This window comes from Mytilus galloprovincialis, chromosome 6, assembly GCF_965363235.1.
Source record: "Mytilus galloprovincialis chromosome 6, xbMytGall1.hap1.1, whole genome shotgun sequence".
NCBI lineage: Eukaryota > Metazoa > Mollusca > Bivalvia > Mytilida > Mytilidae > Mytilus > Mytilus galloprovincialis.
Window position 1 is genome coordinate 56811404 of NC_134843.1, and position 21900 is coordinate 56833303.

Below are 21900 nucleotides of genomic sequence, written 5' to 3' on the forward strand. Positions count from 1 at the left end.
ACTACCGTAATACCATATAGTGACAGGTGGACCAAAGGATGTTAAACACGATACTGTTGCATTGTTTCTATATAATAAATCAATATTCAGTAGCAGCTTTATAACTTTACACCAACTACCAAAAAGGTTTGTTAGATTTTGTTATTTGCTAATCTATATTTATCATTTGTAACAATTTCGTTTTAGTTTCATCTAATTTAAATTAAAAAAAGGAAACAAATCTAAGAATACAAACAATAACCAAAATCGATATCTGTATAGGTATAATTTCTTAGCAAGTGTATTTTATTTAATAGAAGTTGCTTTGAGTGATGCATCTGACATTAATTTTATTTATAACACAACCCAAATATGCACTAATAGAACGAACTAGTAAATGATTGACTATGTGTGTAAATCGTTTGAGAGAGATAGAGAGAAAGAGAGACGATATGCAGTGGCTTGACGCATACTAATAATGTTGTAATGTTCAAAGTTTAACGGTTTTCATATATCAGTTTCTAATATATTTGGAGCCCCCTTACCCCAAATCTAAATTTGGCAAAAGCTAAGCGGGCACTATAAGGCATTTCATACTATCTAAATTTATGTTTGCTTACTTCCTGACGTAGAGGACAATGTAAAAAAGATTAATTATACTGGTTCTATGCCAACCTACAGCAACTCATTATATACAAAAACAAAAGCAAAATAAAGTACTTTTATTAATATTTTGATTTATATTGCAGAAGTTCACAAATTCGGGCTTTCCAATAATTATATTTGATAGTAATTTAAAGTGGGTGACTGATAACATTTGCACCTGCAAAAAATAGTTCCTGTCTGCTAAAATATTAGCCCTCGATAACATAAATATGACTCGGTATATTGATTTCCTAATTTGAAAAAAAAATCTTTTGAGAAGTTTTATGTTACAGGATGATCCTTTTTGCAATTCTGGTTCTGTGTTGTATTTCTATGATCGCGTCAAACTCGTGTGATATATCCAAAGAGAAATCAATGATATCCAGCATGCTTCAGTCCATAGAAAAAAAGATGAAAGGTAAATCAGCATAATCCTAACTGTGAGAACTTGACAAAGTTTAATAGAAATAAGCAAAGCTTCAATTTGCACTAATTTGACAATTCTTAAAGATAATATCATCTTTATCAAATGTTGAATTATTTTTGTAAGGTATAAAACATATATGGTGGGGAATGTCTTTTAACGTAGATTTCAACGAAACAAGTTTCAATTTGTTTACTATTCGCCAAAATTCACTTTTATAATTTAATACTAATGTCTTCCTTAACAAAAGTGAAACAAGTAAAGCAATGATTTGAAAGTGGTTCTTTTTAACTATATATGCGTTGTTAATTTTTAAATTGAGCCATAGTTCTTGGTATAATGCGTATCATATTTATTTCAACAGAATGCAGTTCAAATGAGAATTGTCCACCCGGTTGGAAAAAATATAAGGATCACTGTTATTTTTTTTCACCTGATGGTAAAAATTGGCAGGATGCTGTAGTAGGTCACTTCTTTACTTATACTTGCATATATTGAAAAATTTCATTTTTTTTTATACTGCCTTTATCAGCAAAAAAATAAAGCGAGATAAAGCTGATATTCAAGCAAATGAAGTCCGTATTAAAAATTAAATGCAATTCTTTTTTCATCAGTAATTTATCTTAATTGCATGTTTTTTGGTTGAGAATATAGAATAAAATTTAAAAATCAGTAAAACTATTTTTATGCGTACAATCGGGATATCTGTCGCTTCTATGAATGAAGTCACGTGCATTTCACTGTTAAATGCACGCGAATGGACATGGACACGCGACGTTAGTACACCGTTATGTGACGTCATTACCTAATATTTTTGAGTATCAGGTCCTGTCCATGATATAAGGCAGTAAGATCAAAAGGAAAATGTACGAATTGCAGATAAAGGAAATAATGCACAAATTTCCTTGCAACTGGTCCATTCAAGAGCTGTTCGAATCATTCATCTAGTGTTGGGTCAATATTTTTCTATTGAAAATACTGAGTTCAGGTGACACATCTCAAAAGTGAGGCGAAAGATACCAAATGGACTTTAAAACTCATAAATCAAATGTAAAATGACATCGCCATGGCTGAAAAGGAAAAAGACCAACTACAAACAATAGTACACAAAATGCAACATAGAAAACTAAAGACTGAGCAGAGGTCCTGCTCCACATGTGGACATTCTTAACATCCACATGCCTAATTTTAGTTCTAAAATATAAATGTTTTTATAGCTTTAGATTAAAAGAAATAACCCCGTGCAAAGGTATTGGCTATGTAGTGCTTGGTTTCCGGAATACTAAGAAGCATTATAAAAATCAATGTTATTTAACTACCATTACAACTAAAGGCTTTTCTAATACAATAGTTGCCATTTTGTTTCGAGTCCTATTTTTCATCTTTCTTTTTTTCTGTAAATTATACGTAGTAATGTAATACTTGTAGATATTTGATTAATTGTATGCAGATAGACATGATTAGAGAGTTATCTGACTGGTCAAAAGCAACAAATTTAAAGTAATGATTTCATGCTTTGTTATTGTTCAGGGTATAATGTTTTGTTTCTGTCAATTCAGAAACAATGTAAAAATATGGGAGGATACCTTGTGAAGATTACAGACTCAGCAGAAAACTCATGGGTTGTTGACATGCTTACTAGTTAGTATATTTCATGCTTATGACAAAACACACAGATGCTGTTACATTTTTAGAACGCAGATGTATTAGAAAAATGACAAAATATAGCCGGGCAAAGTGTGTGAAATTAAATCTTAAAATTTAAAATAAAAACAAAATTCAGGGAAAGAGTGAAAGTACCTTGTTATTTGTACAAGATTATATGCTTAATAAACAAATAACTTGCCAAAATGTACAATGTACATGGTATTTATATCAAGTTATAGTTCAGAAATATCACAAACCCACATGTATGATAGAATGCTTTTCAAACATCTAATAGGGCAAAATCGAAATAAATTATAAAAGTGGAGAAAACTCTTTTACTAAAGCTTTATAAAAACAGTTGATCAAATCAGTACAGTAAATAAAGGAAAACTGTTACCGTGCTCCAGCTAGATAAAAGCTATATTTCCGTGTTCTCTGTTTGATTCACTACATACTCGGCCGAACAATTTCCCGCCAAAACATATAATAATACTAGTGCTAGTTAAACTATTTATCCAATGAAAATTGGTTTGATAATATATTTACTAACTTCTGATTTATAGGGAACGCCAGTATTATTCGTGAAAATATTGTTGCGTTTTTTTTTTCTCTCGCACGAATCAATTCAATGTATACAAATGATATCAATGCAAAGAAATAATGTATTTATCTGTGAAACGGCCATAATAGAATTTTTAGTCTGAAAAATACGCTTGAACCTTTTTTAATGTTTTATTTGAAATTTTCCCGGGAATTATATTACATTTTGTATGACTAAAGCTGATCAACAATCTTAGCACATGTTGCACACCTTCTGTTAGAAATACCTGTTAAAAATTCAATATTAAAACATTATTACTATATAATAATTGCTATTATTTTCATTAGAGTTATTATTTCACCGAAATGTAGAAACGGGTTTAAAAAAGAGGCGAAAGATACCAAAGGGACATTCAAACTCATAAATCGAAAATAAACTGACAACGACATGACTAAAAAATAAAAAGACAAACAGTTCTATGATATAGATACAATGATTATGCGTTGATTCTTGAAAAAGAAACCATGAGCCCGGAGGGCGAATGGTTTGTTTTTCACAAATCAACGCTTATCCATTGTATCTATAACTTAAACTATTGTGTTAATGTCTTTTAAAAATTAACGCCTATACTTTAGAAGTTAATTAGAAGGTATTGTAAGTGAGTTTAAATAACCATGTAATCGTGTCAAACGATGGATTACAATATATTAAATATCACAATTAAATGGTTAAAAAATACAAATCTGTTATAACACAACATGTCTGCCCTTAAAGATCTTCATACTATGAGGCATCTGAATATTATCTGCTTTTACAAAATAAGATATAAAAATGGAAATGGAGAATGTGTCAAAGAGAAAACAACCCGACAAAGAACATATATATAGTGCATATAATAAGTATGTTTCCTAAATTTCTAACAAAAAGCCTAATTCTAGGCACATCACGATTTTCTAGCAAAGGAATTTGCGAATTAACAGTTGTAAAATTATGTAATATAACAGATGAAATCATATTATATTAATTTATAAAACAAAAATGGCTAAAAAGAATGTAATCATTTTTGTTTCAAACATGTGGAACAGCCAAAAATAATCCGATAATAAATTACCAAACTCGCTTTTATTACACAAAATATCCACAATAACATACAAAATAAGAACAAAAACTGGAAAACTAGAAAATAAGGACAACAAAGAGAATTCAGGGATTTGAACCTAAACAGACAAGTCCGTACCTGAAACTCATTTATCTTAACCATTTTTTTTATCTTTATTAATTATCTTAACCATGAAACCTCTCGGCTACCAATTCATGCTACACGTTTGCCTATTATGTATATATAAAGGTACAAGCCCTGTGTGTCTGTTGTACCGATGTATCTCATATATTTATTTATATATATATAAAATAGACATCTAAATCGTAACCGATTGGTAGCCCAGAGGTTTCGTCGATATGTTGATGTCAGTAACACGTAACAGAATTTATGGACGGGTTCGATTCCCAGTGAAGGCATATAGAAATCACAAAAAAATAAAGGTAAGTTTTTAAAACAATTCCATTAGTGAACAGAAATCAGTAAATCAGTCTATTCAAACTTAATGAAATTAGACACACAAAGGAAACAAAAGAATATAATATGGTGAGTCCATTTCAGCGACAGATTTAGGAAGCGTTGATTCTAGAAAAAAGAATCCACGGTAAATGAATAGGAAAACGTCACCACAATGGTTTAACACTATATTATGTGTTTACTTCTGAGTTCATTTTGATTTGCATAAATAGCTACAGCACTTTATAAACTGACAAATTTACTAAAATATACAATTATTATTGGCGAAAACAGAATCGGTTAAACACAAATGGGGCTCTTGGATGGGATCGTCAGACTTGAACAAAGAAGGAGACTGGAGATGGGTTCAAGACTCTTCTAAGGTTCGTTTTTCTCAGTGGCTTCCAGGCCAACCAGACAATTATGGAAACAATGAAGACTGTGGTCATTTTTGGTCAGCCTATCAGTATCAATGGAATGATATTCCATGCAGTTTTGATAAAATGGGGTACATCTGTGAGTCTTCATATGTAAGTTCACAATTATACAAGACCGTTCTAATTTTTATATCTATATCTAGGTCTTTCAACCTTTTCGGTTGAAAGACCTATAACTGCTTTTCTTCATCTGATTATTAGGTCTTTCCATCTTTCCGTGGAAAGACCTTTTTGATTTCTTCTTCTGATTATTATTATTATTTTTTTTTCTTCCGCCAACTTTTTTTTCTTCGCTGTATTTTGTTTCGCAAGATGTCGCTTAGACATATAGTATATGATATCAAACAGTAAATACGCTTCGCGGGTAGGTTAATGCGGTTTCAAATCATTTTTGACGATTTTTGGTGATTGCATCGAAATCTCATCTATTACGTCATTTTCGAAACTATACGAATTTTGATTGGCTAAATCGGACGTTGGGAGAATTTGCTATGGAGTGGTGATTTTTTGGCTACACCGAGATCAAAGATTTATCAACTTGTTGTTTTTCGACAACATCATTGCGACATTAACAATATCTTCAAACGTTACCGTTGTTCCCTTGAACACTTACAGTTTTGAGTAAGAAAATCGCCAAAAACTAAGATTCATCAACGTCAATGTTTAGCTTGTCACGTCACACTCATGATCATCAGCTGTTGAGCACCTTGTCAAAGAAGTCGGCACATGGAAATCACAATGGAAAGGTGGATTTTGCATACATTTTGAGGTAAATACGTTGTAAATTGTAACTCTTTATCATCGGTACCCATTTCTTCTTATTGAATTTGTTGAAGTGAATCAAAACATTCATAATTCTTCATTTATTTTGATAACCGACGACGATAACCTTTGACCTATGAATCAATCAATGAAACAATAAAGTTGGCTAAACGGAAACAATACCCCCCCCCCCCCCATTTAATTCCCCCTTGGTTTAGTGTATGCAATAAATTAAAACTATTCATTTATGTATACATAGCTCCTTAACTTTGGTAGTAAGGGGTGCACCCCCTATATTATCATAAAAATAAAATTGAGAATTGAAATGTACCACCTCTCCTTAGGCTTAGTCAATTTTTTTTATACTTTTATACACCACCCACACAAATGAGCAGTGTTGGTGTATTTACATGTTAAACAAAGAATGACATTGTTTTTTTTTTAATTGACTTAATTTGTAATTTAAGCATGAATTTTATAAATATAAAACTTGGATTTGTTTCACAAATAGTATTTATATATCTATTATCATTTCTAAGTTTATGAGAAAATACCAGTCACACAAAGACAAAGAATTTATAAATGCATGTACAAACAAATAAAATGTACTATTAATAAGTCATATTTCAGTTAACAGGCTACTGAGATTTTACAAAATGAGAGAATTTGCTCATCTCAGTTAATTTATTATCCAATTTAATTTTTAGTTAAAGATATGAAAATTTTAAATTGATCACCACTTTCATTCAATTGACATTTTTAAGACTATTTATTACTTGTAGGATTTGCTTGATAACTATTAAAATGTTATAATACAAATAAGTGACTTTAAAATTTGTCAATCTACATTGATGTAAATATTTCAATATCATACAGATTAAATACCTAACAGTCTTTTAAATATTTGCCACTGGAAGTTAAGCAACCAACAATCAATCTTTTTTTTTAAATATCTCCTTTATTGCCTATTTCCTAGATGTTTTAAAAAAAACTTTTGGTGTGTTTATTGCTTTTAAAGTTTTGATTATGCAATTTTATATTTGTCTTTTGCAGAATTTGTATTCACTGTTTTTTTTTACTGCTTCCAAGTGACTTGACATGTAGGAAGTCTGCATTATCATGTAAGCATTCAAATATTATATTATTGTAACTGACACTTATTTTATAGTCACATGAAGTGATATGAAATTAATTGCTTATGAGTTTAGATTAATCTGTCTATTATATTTATGTGTTAAGAAAGTAAACAAACATGGCAATTATTTTATTACAAACATGTAAGTTTACTATTGGTTTTACCAACCACTGCTGATACTAAGGGCTTAGGCTAGTAAGCTTACTAAAATTTGATTATATTGAAGTTATCTTTTTGTATCAGAATAAGAATAAGATAATTTTTATGTTCAAAATATTAATAACAGGCCACATTAAGAGCATGTAAATCAAGTACATTGATTGAAGTAATAGATATTATGCATATATATAGCAATGGGGCTTATAAATTAATTATATTGTGTATAATAATATCCTTTTTTTTTTGCAGAATTTTAAGATGAATGAGAAACAATGGCCACTTCCAATACAATAGCACATTTGATAAAATGAATAAGACTCAAGGACTGCACTTGTCATTCAAAGGAAGATCAACAAATGAAACCCAAACAAGGATATTATTTTCATATTATCAGATTCCTGTACATTGAGATAAAGAGAAAATTAATTTTCCTGAAAAGGCAACTCTTTACTTATACATATATATGTGTGACAAAATGAATGGAATCAAGACTGTTTTAACTGTGCTAAAAGGAATACAAATTAGAACAATGTAGAAGTTAATTGACTGTATTAAAAATAAGTGAGAAAAAAATTTGCTGCTGTATTAAAAAGCAGGTTCAACAAAAGGAAATATGTTGAAATGAATGAATAACTAACTGCAATGATTCTGGAACATGTGTTAGTTCATGATCAACGAAGGAAAAATTTATAAGAAAGTGGAGAACATATAGTATGTGATATTGTGTCCTAATTAATATGATCACTGAGGAGAGGTTGTTTCACTGAACTTTTACTTCATAAATGTGTCACTGTGTACAAATTGTGATTTCATTCGGCGGATAAAGTATATTTAGCTGTGCTCCATGGAATATTTAAATCAAAATTATCAATATTGTTTATTAATAATAATGTGAAACAAAAGCAAAAGTGTTAGGAATGATGAAATGTTTTCACATACAAATTAGCAAATAGATTCATCAATAGGATCACCCATTCCCTAATTTCTATGATTGTGAAACATGTTTTATAACAAAAAACAAAAAATTCTATGTTATTTGGTTATGATGGTAAGTTGTGACACATTGAAAAACATACCACATGAAGTAAAATTAGTCATGTTGGCTGTATTTAATACACAATTTCAAATCAATCAATCAGTGAATATATATTTTAGATTACTTGGGTTAAATGAAACAACTTTGAGATTGCCCTGTAGGGTTTTCTGTTAGACACTGATCATATATTCCCTTACAAAAACATTCACTCCACCTTTTCAGTAAGTACCAAATAATGCTTGAGATTAATCATTTACTTTTAGTCGAGTAGCAAGTATCAAGTTGCAAAAAGCGAGTATCAAGTTATGAAAGGTGAGTATCGAGTTATAAAAAGTGAGTAGCGAGTAACAAAAAGCGAGTATCGAGTTATAAAAAGTGAGGAGCAAGTAACAAAAAGTGAGTAGCGAGTTATAAAAAGCGAGTATCGAGTTATAAAAGTGAGTAGCGAGTAACAAAAAGCAAGTATCGAGTTATAAAAAGTGAGTATCGAGTTAAAAAAAGTGAGTAGCGAGTAACAAAAAGCGAGTAGCGAGTTATAAAAAGTGAGTAACGAGTAACAAAAAGCGAGTATCGAGTTATAAAAAGTGAGTATCGAGTAACAAAAGCTACCATTTATATTTTTGGTTTTTCAACGGATGATCATCTCATGGTTTGTTTCCCTTTTCATTACTTACTAATTCTGAAGGCTTTCAATACACTTTGATACCTTGCTATTTTATATGAATTCATTTCAAAGGATAGTCGTTTTACTTTATTTATAAATTACTCTAAATCAGGATAAATGTTTTTATTTCGTCATCTAACCTGATTATTTGTTTATAGTTTGCTTAGTATCGACCCGATGAGTTAAAACTTTAAAGCTGTTCTCTTCAGAGTTTTACTTGGTTGTTCTTATGTTGTGCTGTACCGGTAATTCCACTGTTCTATGTTAGAGGAAAGGGACAGATCCTGCACATACTTTTAACCTCCCTAAATATATATACGGTTTCCTAACTTACCTGTTCCAAGTAAGAAATCTATGATTTTTGTTGTCTCTTGTTACTGTAATTCATATACATGTTTTAACATTGATGATTTCGTATTTAAATCTGGGTGTTGTTTAATCTCATCTGAATTGTTTTACATGTGAAGTTGGGGGTTTACAGCTTACTTTGCGGCACAAGCCAATGCTCCATGTTGAAGAGGGTGGTAAAGGGGGGTACTGAACACGGAAACACGTGAAATAAAAATCGCAAAAACGTAGCACGAAAAATAAAAATCGGGAAAAACGAAGCACGAGAAATAAAATCGTAAATATTAAGAAAAAAAGTACCAGCAGTTATTACTCAGCCGTTCATTGTTAATGGACATAAAGACCTTGTGGTCACTTTTTAGGCTAGCCTATGCTACTTGCATCTGATTTGAAAAAAAATTTTATTATGATAGACTCTATTACATGTATAGCATACATATACAATAGAAAGTAGAGTGGTAACAATATACATAAATTTCTATTATATTACACAAGTTTCAAAAGGTACTATAGGGGTAAATTCAGTAAATAAATATACGTCATCAGGGACCGCCCATTTAGGGGAGAGCTTTCTGTATAACACTGAAGTCATATGCTCTTCTGATTGGTAGATAATGTTTGTAATAAATATTTTTTGGCAGATGGATCAAAACTAGAGTTGAAAAAAAATAAAAAATAAATGCTGAATGTACTAATTTTTTTTACTACAGGGTCATGAAGTAATGGGGGTCAGTTTAGGAATTCAGTGCGAATCTACATTGTTTGTAAACAAGGCCATGTGAGTGCCCAAAAATGCCGCATGACCCTATGTTTTTATTAGTGCAAAAGATAGGGCTACATTTGTACTTTCATGAATGTTATATGAAAGTTTCCAATTTCTAAAGGTAAATCAGGTATAAATTTAATTCCATACATAGATTAGCATTAAAGTCAATGGGAGATTTTTTACTGAATTTACCCCTATAACTCACTGACTTTGAGTTAGTTCCAATTTACTTTTTAATCAAATGCGGAACAATGCAAGAACGAGAAATTAAGAGCACCGACACGAAACACGGAAAATAAATAAGGGGAAATACGAAGCACGCACATCGAACCAAACACGAGAAAACGAGAAATAAAACACAAAAACACGAAAACACGTGAAATAAAAAGGCCGAAAACGTTGCACGAAAATAACCCTTTACCACCCTCGTTGAAGGCTGTACTGTGACCTATAATTGCTTACATTGAAGAGATTTTGTCATGGATGGAGATATGTCTCATTGGCAACCAAAGAGGGGAGCAAGGGGTTTAACTGTTATGCTGTTATGGGCCAAATTGATTCTTTGTTATCTGTTATTCTGAAAATATATTTGCTGTTAGCTGTTATTGTCTTATTCATTGTTAGCTGTTATTGGACTATTAGGGTTTTTGTTATCTGTTTTTGTGATAATATATTTGCTGTTAACTGTTATTGAAAATTGGAATGTTAGCATTTTTTTTTTTTGACAGCCCATATTTGGTCGAAATTGAAGACTGTTGAATATTGGGGTCTACCACTAGTAATATTGTGGTCCCGTATTCGGTGAAGGATTTCATTAACATATATACCCATCACAGATCAACACATAAACATATTAATATCAGTGAGGTCAAAGGACAATTCCAGTATAATTCATGATGATTATCCTTTGTAATAAAATTCATCTTTTATGAACGTGTAGCTTGTTGTTCGGTGTGAACCAAGGCTCCGTGTTGAAGGCTGTTTTTTTTTTACCTACAATGATTTACCTCTATAAATTGTTACTTGGATGGAGAGTCTGTCTCATTGCACTCATAAACCACATTTTCCTATATCTATGTATTTAGAATCATTTTTTTTTTTGTCTGGGGATAATGTTCCTTGTTTCCCGTACGTACATATTAAATTCGAGCATTTCTTTATATGACAAAAAGGAAAATATATGGCCAGGGATATCTGATGAGGATCTCAATTAAGAACTACATGTAGGTCCTTACTACCAATATTAATATGCATTTTTTAACAAAACTAATACAGATATAGTGTCTGTTTCCTGGATTATTACTTAACGTTTTGATAAATATTCCCATAATTAGCTAATTTGTAAATTTATTCATAAAAATACAAAGTGTAATTATGAAAAATCTTTTATTCAAACACCAATATACAAATTGAAATTATAGCCTCAGTCCTCCCCGGAGTTATGTTGTTTCGTTTTCTAATACAAAGCACTAGCATGTCAAGAAGAATACTAATTAGACTTGTATTATTTTTAATTTTTGTTTCTTGTGTACAATTAGGAGTTGAGTATGGTGTTCATTAGCAATGAACTAGTTCATGTAGTACATGTATAGATATTTGTTTATGGGCCAGCTGAACGACGCCTCCTGGTCTGGGAATTTCGCTCTGCATTGAAGACCTGTTTGTGACCTTCTGCTGTTGTCTGTTCTTTGGTCGGGTTGTTGTCTCTTTGACACATTCCCCATTTCCATTCTCAATTTTAATTCATCTCCAAACAAGCGTTATGGTATGGTTATAAAAGTATTCTTTCACAATGGAACAAGTAATGAAATTCATCACCTATATCATTACTAGAGCAAAAATTACAGCCATAGGTTTTGAATCCAAAAATTACTATTTAAAGTTCCAATTGAGGATAACATATTATAAACTTTGTCATAAGTTTACAAATTCAAAATTTAATTTGAAAAGTAAAATTCTTTCCTTGTATCTATTTTCAGTTCCTTAATTGTAAAGAAAAGGTGTATTTTACAGATAGGTTTTCACTATTATTTTCATTATTTTTTTATACTAATTGGAAATTTCAAGCTGACGTACTATTTTAATAAAGATGTCTCTGTTTATAGTTTAATATAGACACATGATCATCTAGGGGTAAGGTAGTTGGCTGTGACACAACGAAATGGCGTAAGCAAACTTAAACACACATGGGGGTCTTGCACAGTCGTACTGCATTTATAAGAATGATATGTATTTTAGTATATTACTTTAACATTAGTTCTTTCAAAATGGCAAACAAAATATATCAATTTAAATTAATGAATTAAAATGAATATCCTTTGCAATGAACTATGATGCGCTGATATAAAAATGATAAGTACCTTTTGTTACTCGCTACTCACTTTTTATAACTCGATACTCACTTTTTATAACTCGATACTCGCTTTTTGTTACTCGCTACTCACTTTTTATAACTCGATACTCGGTTTTTGTTACTCGCTACTCACTGTTTATAACTCGCTACTCACTTTTTATAACTCGCTACTCACTTTTTGTTACTCGCTACTCACTTTTTATAACTCGCTACTCACTTTTTATAACTCGATACTCACTTTTTATAACTCGCTACTCACTTTTTGTTACTCGCTACTCGCTTTTTGTAACTCGATACTCACTTTTTATAGCTCGATACTCACTTTTTGTTACTCGATACTTGATACTCGACAAAAAGAAATCCTCATAATGCTTATTGAAGAGCAATTTTCAATATTAATTCAATTATCTAATTACATGAAGCTTAAAAAGATGATAAATATTATAACTTTAACTTTTCAACATGGTTTAAACTGATGTCTGCTAGTTTTATGCTGTTTATCATTAAAAATAAACACCTTATTGATGGTTAGCATTGCAATTGTAAAAGATAATATATTATTATATTGATATAAATAAAATAAAGATAATTAAAACAGTTGTCCAAGTTCATGATTTTTCTAATTTATATAGATTTAGGCCTCAGATACATAAATTGGGGTCTGAACTGAGGGGGGGGGGGGGGGCAATTAGTTGTTAAAAGAATTTTTATCTATTTTTTTTAATCAAATAACATCTTTTCTTTACCCTGCAAAATTATATATTCTTTAAAAAACTTTACACCCTATATATACTTATATTTCTTTTTTCCTGTACCTTAAAAAGAAGGCACAGATTACAGCTATTTTCCTATTGCATGTAGAGCAAGACTTTGGTTACCTTGCTTGCTTTGTTTGTATATTGTACAATGATAATTTAAATAACATCCAATTGAATTTAACTATAATATTTACAGGTTTAAGTTTGCCTATATTTATTGTTTAAAGATGACAATCTTAAGTGCTTTAAGCTTGGGTAAATGTTTATACAAACAAAACAAGCAAGCCAACCAAACTTTTGCTCTACAAGCTTTAGGAAATAAGCTGTAAAAGAAAATATTCTGCAGTTTTGGAATATTTTATTCTCATAAACTAAATACAAATTTAAGTTACAGAGATAATGGTACATATATACATACATAGAATAAATACATATTCTGGAGTTTTAAGTATGCTTGAATGAGACACAGAATGTTCATTGAATGTGTACATGGTGTAAAGGGAATGTGTGATAAAAATGTTGCAGGATTTGATTTATAATTAAATTTCCATTAGCTCTTGGACTTTGGTATAAATTGATTTAATAGTCCCATACTTACTGACCATCATAAGTTTTTTTTTTTCTATGAAATCAACATCTATTTTTCTTAAACTATGTTTTCTATCATGTGGTAATTAGATTTATTGAGAGAAAAATAAGCAGGACATTGAATATATATATATTCCAAGTTGTCATTACTATATGGTGTGATTGCCACTGTAACCAACGATTGAATGATGTATACAGTGTATGGGTCTGTATGATTCAGGAAGAATGAGCAAGATTCAAGATTTTATTGTACACTCTGACAGTTTACACTGTTACAAGAGGCAAAACCCAAACATGAGAGGCACCTCATCTGACAAAATAGAAAACACAATTCAAAGAACTATCTGATTGATTGAATGGTGTTTAACAACACTTCCCACACTGTTGTGCGAATACACGGAGGTCATGTTTTATTGGTAGATATTATAAAGCTACAGTGTCCGTAGAAAAATTCAATACATAATTTTTTTGCCAAAAAATACCAAACAGAAAGAAAAGGGGTATTCATACCAAGCCGATGTGTAATTATAATCATTCTGATCTATTCTCCGAGTAAAATATATATTTATATACTTTGTTTCTTTTATTAAATAAATTGGTTATGGAGAAAATGCAACAAAACGTACATTTAAATAAAGATCAGCAACAATTTCCCGATGACTGAAATTTTTATTTCTTATTACAGAATTACTTCCCTTTGAAAGTCACTTGTGCGTTTGTAAACAATGACGGACCCGAAAACTTGTGAAACAAGTTAACTTTGACTCAAAAGTGCTAGCGTGTAGAAATGATGAAATTTCGATTCAAATGAACGTACAGAAAGCTGAATATTAATAATTTACGAAAACTGCTACTCGGTTCTTGTTGTTTATACAGTTTAAGTGTTAAACGATGTTATATCTGAAGGTCATAGTATTTTTGGCGCAATTCAGTCGAAAATCTCCGTTTATTTAATTAATCTTTTTATTCAAAGGAAGCGAGTAGCACTTTTCTAATACTTTAGTATATAAGCTATCCACAGATAACAATACTTAGAAAAAAAAGAGTGTCTACACGCTAGCACTTTTGAGTTTACTGTTTTCACGTTTATAAATAGATTTTGAGTGTCACGTGATAATCACGTGATAATTTGAGAATGTTATTTTTGAAAACGAAAATATATATTGTCAACATACTAGCAAAACTAAAAAATATAACAAATTACACTATAAATGAGTCAAAAAGTCTTTTTATTAAAAGTTGAAATTTAAGTATCATTTTTTCATTTTTTTGAAAATACAGCATTAACATACCCGCGTTTTGAAACTGACATCGCGTAACTAAATTCTTTTCCATGTAAGAGTTATCTCCTCGAACACTGTTTTTCTTATTATTACTTATATGTCGCAACCGTATAAGAAACCGACAAATTTATTTTACCAAATTGCTCGTTATATCCTCAGGCAAATTTGATCAATTTTGACCGAAGCTATCCGGAGACTCCATATGAGAGTTATTTCCCCTTTTTTATTTGATATAACTGAAATGTATTTCTAGCTGGAAAACCATAAGTGATAGAGGCCTAGGGTCTTTTGATTTGAGGTCCTTGGTTCAAAAAAATGAAAATAAGGTCAAGGTCAAAGGTCAAGGTCATGTTCAAAATTTTGATTTTGGCTTGTTATCTCTCATTTTCAGAAATCTTATAAGATATCGACAAAATATTTTCACACAAGTGTTAGTTGCGACATTTGGAATTACCTTACAATAAGCTGTCATTTGACGCAGAAATTAATATTTTAAAACCAAATTTGAATATTTCATATCAAAATAGATCCTTACTGGTAGAAAGACCTTCAATTGTTCTCTGAACCAATTAGAACAATTGGTTTTTAATTGTTTATTTCTTTTCTTGTGTCGAAATATGTTCGATTCTCTGCTAGGTTTGATATCAATCCTCATTTATATTCCAATCAGCGTTATACAAGACATTTTGTATTAAAATATCCTACATTAAACCTATTGCATTATTTAGACAATAAGTGGCTGATATATTTTTACCCAACATTCAAATTTCCTACTATCAAGCTCACTTCGGGAAGGAGTTCCATTATTAATGTAAGTTATGACAAATACACTATATTGCAGTTCTTTTTCATGACGTTAATAACAAAGTAAGTACTCATTGTCGTAGCCACAAACCCGTCTTATTTGTCTTCAGTGTGACATCATCGAATGCGACTTATCATTTACATTTTACTTGTGATGATTAATTGGTTGTAACTGGTGAATCTGTATCTGTTTAACATTCCGAAACATTTGGGGTAACCCTCAGTCTCGTTTCTGTGCAGTGTTTTGTAGACCGTGGTTTGCTTTTCGTCCTTTTTCCTTTTTGGCCATGGTATTTTCTGTTTTCTTCATCTTAGGTTTATGATTGTCCATTTGCTATCGTCTTCCTCTTTTTAAGCTGACACGTACGTTTCATTGTGTAGATAAAATGAAATATAATTCTATGCTGTAATTTTTCATGCTGTTGATAAAAGGGCATGTTATTTTATGCAATCAATATTCATTGTGTTTATAATCGAGAATGTAACTTGATGCAGTCCCTTTTCATGGTGATGATACATTGTAACAGGGCATGCAATTTTATGTAGTCCCTATCTAAATAGCTATTCGTGGGCCAGATAACAATGAATGTTATTTTATATTTAATCTCATTTCATGGTGATTATAACAGTTTTTACATTCAATTTGAATGGTGTTTATATATAGATTCTTACAGTGGTACCAGTGAATTATCAGATTTATCCATTTGTGATAGCTAAATTATCGAATCCTAATGTCTGAGCTTTGGCGAGAACTTGCAAAAATTGATAATTTAAATATCGAGATTTGATACATCAGATAATCAACGGGTTACTATGAAGGAATATGTTTCTCTAATAATTATCGAATTTTTTTTCATTTTTTATAAACAAAAATCCCCTTCAAGTTCCTTCCACATTCCATAAAAATTTCATTAACACATGTAAGTACATTTTTATTCATCCAGTGAGCTGATTAAGGTTATGACCCTTAAACACGTTCAATCAACTTCTGAGATCATCGGCAACCACACGTTGATTACTTTTTTATACAACGGGTTCGGAAAGGGTTACATGTACATTGATTTAGAGAAAACAATTTATACAGTCTCATTACATGGTCCATGGTGTTTATTTGTGTATATTCTTACGTTGGTACAATTGGATTATCGGAGTGACCTTTTAACTAAAACCAATCATCTACTGATATCATCAGCAACCACTTGTTGATTAATTGTTTTTCAAACAATGGGTCAAGAAAGGTTTAAATTGAAAACGAATTAGAGAAAACATTTTATAAAGTCACTTTTCATGATGTATTCAGTTGCCATTGAAACAAATATCACCCATAACAACATCCAATAAAAATAAATATATAATGGAATTTTATGTTAAACATTACATATGTAAATGATGTTCAATTTTCTAATGGGAATATAACTGCATGCTATGCTTTGTTTCAGTCCTGTCTTTGCTCTTTGAGAAGGTTAAAAAAATTGAATATATACAATGTGGCATTTTGTGGGGGGTAGTTTTTGTTTAAATCTTTCATAGATTCTTATATGGAAAATTGAGAGGTTTAGCTAGCTACATGTATAATATCCACCATATTTTTAACATAAGAAAATGCCTGTACTAAGTCAGAAATATGACAGTTGTTATCCATTCGTTTGATGTGTTTGAGCTTTTGATTTTGCCATTTCTCACATATAAATATAAGCTTACAAACCACAAATAGAATCATTTGGTCAAAGTATTTCCAAACTGAAGTGACACGGACGGACAGATGGAAGTACAGACCAAGAGAAAACCAATAAAGTCGGTGGGGACTAAAAAAAATAAATAAAAGAAGTCAATTGGCCATGGTAGCTATCAGATGTCCAGTTGTAACCATATTAACTCGAAACTAAGTACACATGTTCGTTATGGTGTACACTTTTCAAAATTATATTACAAATATGGTTCACTAAAAATAGAAATGTGATCCTGTAAAATAAACTTGATGCCAAATTACGATTTAAACCTCCATTTAACGCATATGGACATAATTTTGTTATGATTGGTCGAGCGGAACATGGTGTTTTATGGACACAGATGATTGTTTCTTTGGTAAGATGTTGAATATCATGGTGTTTTATGGACACATATGATTGTTTCTTTTGTAAGATGTTGAATTTATGAGCAGATGTCACATGTTTATGATGAATAACTTGAAACAGCTTGCATGTCTGATTAAGTGAACCTGACAGTTTCGTTTTGGTCATTTTGATTCGCTTACGATTACTTGGGACATGATTGTGGGTTCGATCTGCGCGTTTGTCAATTTGCTCTTCGGACTGTCCATACCGTAGTAGAATTAAATTTGAATTTTTCATAAAATCTAAAATCTTGTTTTTTATTCGTTTCTTTTAGTTTCAGAGTGTTGTTTTTTTTTATTATGGCAGTCTTTTTTTTTTTTTATTCTGTTGCAAAGCAAGCAAGACATAATCTATGTTCACAGGCACTTGTCTCTGAAAAAATCCAATATGTCTTAATATTAAGCATGTTAAGTTATATAGGATTTTTTTTTCAGAGACAAGTGCCTGTGTATGTGGTGGCTAGTTAAGACCATTTCGCGTTTTCGCGATTTCGCCTTTATATTTTATAGATTTAAAACGCGAAAACTTGAAGTCGAAATCGCGAAAACTAGAAGTTGTAAACACGCAAACGCGTAATGGTCTCACTTCTTAATTTCCCGTTTTCGACTTCCAGATTTTTTTCAATAATTTTGTATCTTTTGTTTGACTGGATTATGATTCATAATTTGAAGATAACCTGACTGGATTATATCATTTTCAAGAACTATTAATTTTTACAACGAGTACTTAGTACTTATGTAATAATGATAATAATATATATACTTATTTAAAGAGATTTACCTTTTAGGATTAAACCAATTTTCAGTAAAGCTGTCTAATTCCAATATCAATTGTCTATATAAATCATATTTGTTTTTCATAAATTGTTTTGTTATACATCAGGCCTTAGTTTTCTCAGTTAAATTGTTTCATATTTTTTATATGTCGGGTCCTTTTACAGCAGACTATATGGTATTGTGTTTTTATTCATTACTAAAAGCCATACGGTTGCCTATAATAAAGATACAGAATAATTGACAGAATGAGGCAGTACTTGACATGAAAACATGAAAACGCGAAATCGCAAAGTCGAAAACGCGAAATCAAGAAGTGAAACCATTTCACGTTTTCGTGTATTCGACTTCGTTTCTTTTTCTCGCATTTTCGACTTTGCGTTTTTGCGTTTTCGTCCTATAAAATATGATAGGAGAAAAGGTAATATATTTGCTTTTGCTGGGTTAGTTTAAAAAATAAAGTAGAACATGAAAAGTCGACCATATTATATGGTATGTATTAAAGGAAAAGAAAGGGCTCCAGAACGGTTCCTCTAAGATCACATGGTCACTTTTAGAAATTTCTTCTGTTATCTATGCCATTTTAGGCAAACTATATAGTTTTAAACTGATCTGTTTCTCGGTTTTGAACATTTCTAAAATATTAGGTACTTTTAAATGAGACGTCAGGTCGCAAAGTGGCCCAACAAACGCCTAAGGTCGCTGGTAGGATTTGACCATGTTGGTGCCACATATGAAGTGAACATCAAGGAGGTAACAATTCTACAAACAGTACATCCAACTGAGACATTCTGATCTTACTCTCTTACATTAAGTGGTAGCAAAGTGTACATACCATTCACAAGTTTAAGATATGGTTATTGTCCCCATAGAAATACCGGGCAACAGTCCGTCTTTCTGGACTTGTTAACGATCCCACGTGTTAAATCTGATTTTTAGGAAACTTATATCATAGGTTTATATCAGCAATGTCTTGTACAAGTTCGACAATTAGTGCAGATAATTATCTTTAAAAGAGTGGTGCCCTTTGGAAACATTAATAATATGGAAAATTGCATTGTTAGTGCTCTCATGTGTACAATTTTTGCCAAAATTTCATGAAGCTTAAATCATAATTTTTGACAGCAATGTCTTTGACACTTAAAAAAAAGGTGCTGATCCAATATTTTTAATGAGTTATGCCACTTGGGAATATCAATTATAACTGAAATCGCATTGTATTCGATCTGAAGCCTTCATTTCCTATAAAAGTTTTAAAGAACAAAATAAACGAGGAATGTGTCCATGATGCTCTCGCTTGCATATCATATAAAGTTATAAAAGGACAGAACGGTAAAAGCGACGCTACCCAACTTTGTACTTGATCTTAGTAAACTAAAATTGGAGAATGGAAATGAAAATTCATCAATTTTACCATTTTAAAATAGGCATACATTGTAACTCGGAAACGTTTAAAGTGACACCACAAACATTCAAACTTGATCTCTTGTGATAATAAGCATTGTGTATATCGGAGATCCGAAATTCCAATTGCGGAATAATAGTACAACACAGGAGTTGTTACTGATATGTTAATAATTAACATTACTGGACTTCTGATATCACCGATGTCCAATCGACTATTCATTTTTTTAGTTCCCACCGACTTGATATGTGTTCAATTGATCTGTCCGTCTGTCCATCACACTTAAGTTTCAGTTTGGTAATGCTTTGACCAAATGATTCTATTTTTGGTATATATGTAAGCTTATGATTATGTCTTAAAAGTCAAGTTTGTCGTTCTTGCTGATGGGATTACATCTCAGGCGTGTGTGTGAGTTATTGCCCTAGACAATTAAGGATTTTCTTAAACTGGTAAAGGACAATATTTATGTTGCCTTACCATAAGTCAGGTTGGGCTATTTCAATCCCATGAAGTTCATACTCTGTTAAACTTTCGTAAATTAATTATCAGATTAGGAACTGTGAACAAAATCCGACCAAACGTTGCAGCAATTATTTTTTCAAGGATCTATGAAAGATTTTAAAAAAACTACCGTCCCCCTTCCCAACCCTACAACCCAAATGCTACATTATAAATCAAATTTGTTGAACCTTCTGTCAAAGCACAGAAAATACTGAGTGAAGCAAAGCTTGCAGTCATATTCCCATTCGAAAATTAAATACCCTCTACATATGTAGTTTTGTACATAAAGTTCAATTTATACATCTTTTGAATGGATGTTGCTTTGGATAATGTTTGTTTCCATGGTAACTATTGAAGTCAGCAACACTTAATGATGGTAATTAAGAGTAATAGCTTTAATGTTTTTTCTTATCGGTTTGGAAACAATTGAGGATATTTAACATGTTTAAGTTCTTAAACTGCTATATTCTGCAAATACTGTGCTGTACACATTTGCACATTTCAGAAAAACACACGAGAAAATTTGATAATTTCACAAAAATCCATGATTCAGAAATGTTGAAAATATGCATTTTAATTTTGTGGTAATCTTTTTACAAAAAATCTAAAAATTTGATTGAATTTCAATCTTGATTAAAGTTGTGCTTAAACCGAGTTATATCAATGTTTCTGAAAAAAGTTTGATTCTATTCATAATCAGGCTCTGAATTGTAGTGATTTAGCTGATTTTTCAAAGGTTTTACTACGCTTAACTACCCCCAAAAAGAGTGTCCGTTACCATGGCAACCACTGATATTTTCCCACTCAAATTAATTTTTGAGCATTACGCAATTACTGCTTTTGCCAGGCAGTGTATAGATAAAAAAAAAAGTACAACCCTCATAACCTGACTGCTTCTTATAAAATTGACATAAATATAAACTCAATCGATATCGTCTCCTAATCATTATATGCATCATTTATATATTTAAATTGCTAGCGCTGTCAAATGACTCATTGGATGTGCGGAAGTGAGCTAAACACGTGATCATAAAGTAAAATATAATAAAGAAATCGAATCACGATGCAACTGCACTTAGAAATATATAAAGACTTATTATGTTTTTTCTTCTTTTTCTATAGGGATCCAACTGCCGTCCGAACAAAGGATGAGATAGACAAGCAGCCAGTGGAAGCTAGATTATTTTGTTTGTTTCATTAAAAACATGTAATCCGAATTTTAG

At 31.1% G+C, this 21900-nt stretch overlaps 1 protein-coding gene and 1 long non-coding RNA gene across 2 annotated transcripts; both read left to right on the forward strand.

Annotated features, from left to right (window-relative positions):
* Nucleotides 1-918: 918 nt before the first annotated feature.
* On the forward strand, nucleotides 919-21894 carry LOC143079934 (perlucin-like protein). Its single transcript, XM_076255559.1, has 5 exons — nucleotides 919-1042; nucleotides 1413-1510; nucleotides 2608-2689; nucleotides 5086-5321; nucleotides 21800-21894. The coding sequence occupies exons 1-5, from the start codon at nucleotides 919-921 to the stop codon at nucleotides 21827-21829; spliced, it is 570 nt and encodes a 189-aa protein (XP_076111674.1). The 3' UTR covers nucleotides 21830-21894.
* LOC143078218 (uncharacterized) lies at nucleotides 5843-8542 on the forward strand. The gene is made up of 3 exons (XR_012979111.1): nucleotides 5843-5997; nucleotides 7044-7111; nucleotides 7534-8542. It is a non-coding gene; the product is annotated as an uncharacterized LOC143078218 (long non-coding RNA).
* Nucleotides 21895-21900: the final 6 nt, after the last annotated feature.

Coding starts and splice junctions, on each gene's coding strand:
- LOC143079934 (XM_076255559.1), top strand. CDS start 919: ATGATCCTTTTTGCAATTCTGGTTCTGTGTTGTATTTCTATGATCGCG. Junction 1,043..1,412: donor CATAGAAAAAAAGATGAAAG/GTAAATCAGCAT, acceptor TTATTTCAACAG/AATGCAGTTCAAATGAGAAT. Junction 2,690..5,085: donor GGTTGTTGACATGCTTACTA/GTTAGTATATTT, acceptor TGGCGAAAACAG/AATCGGTTAAACACAAATGG.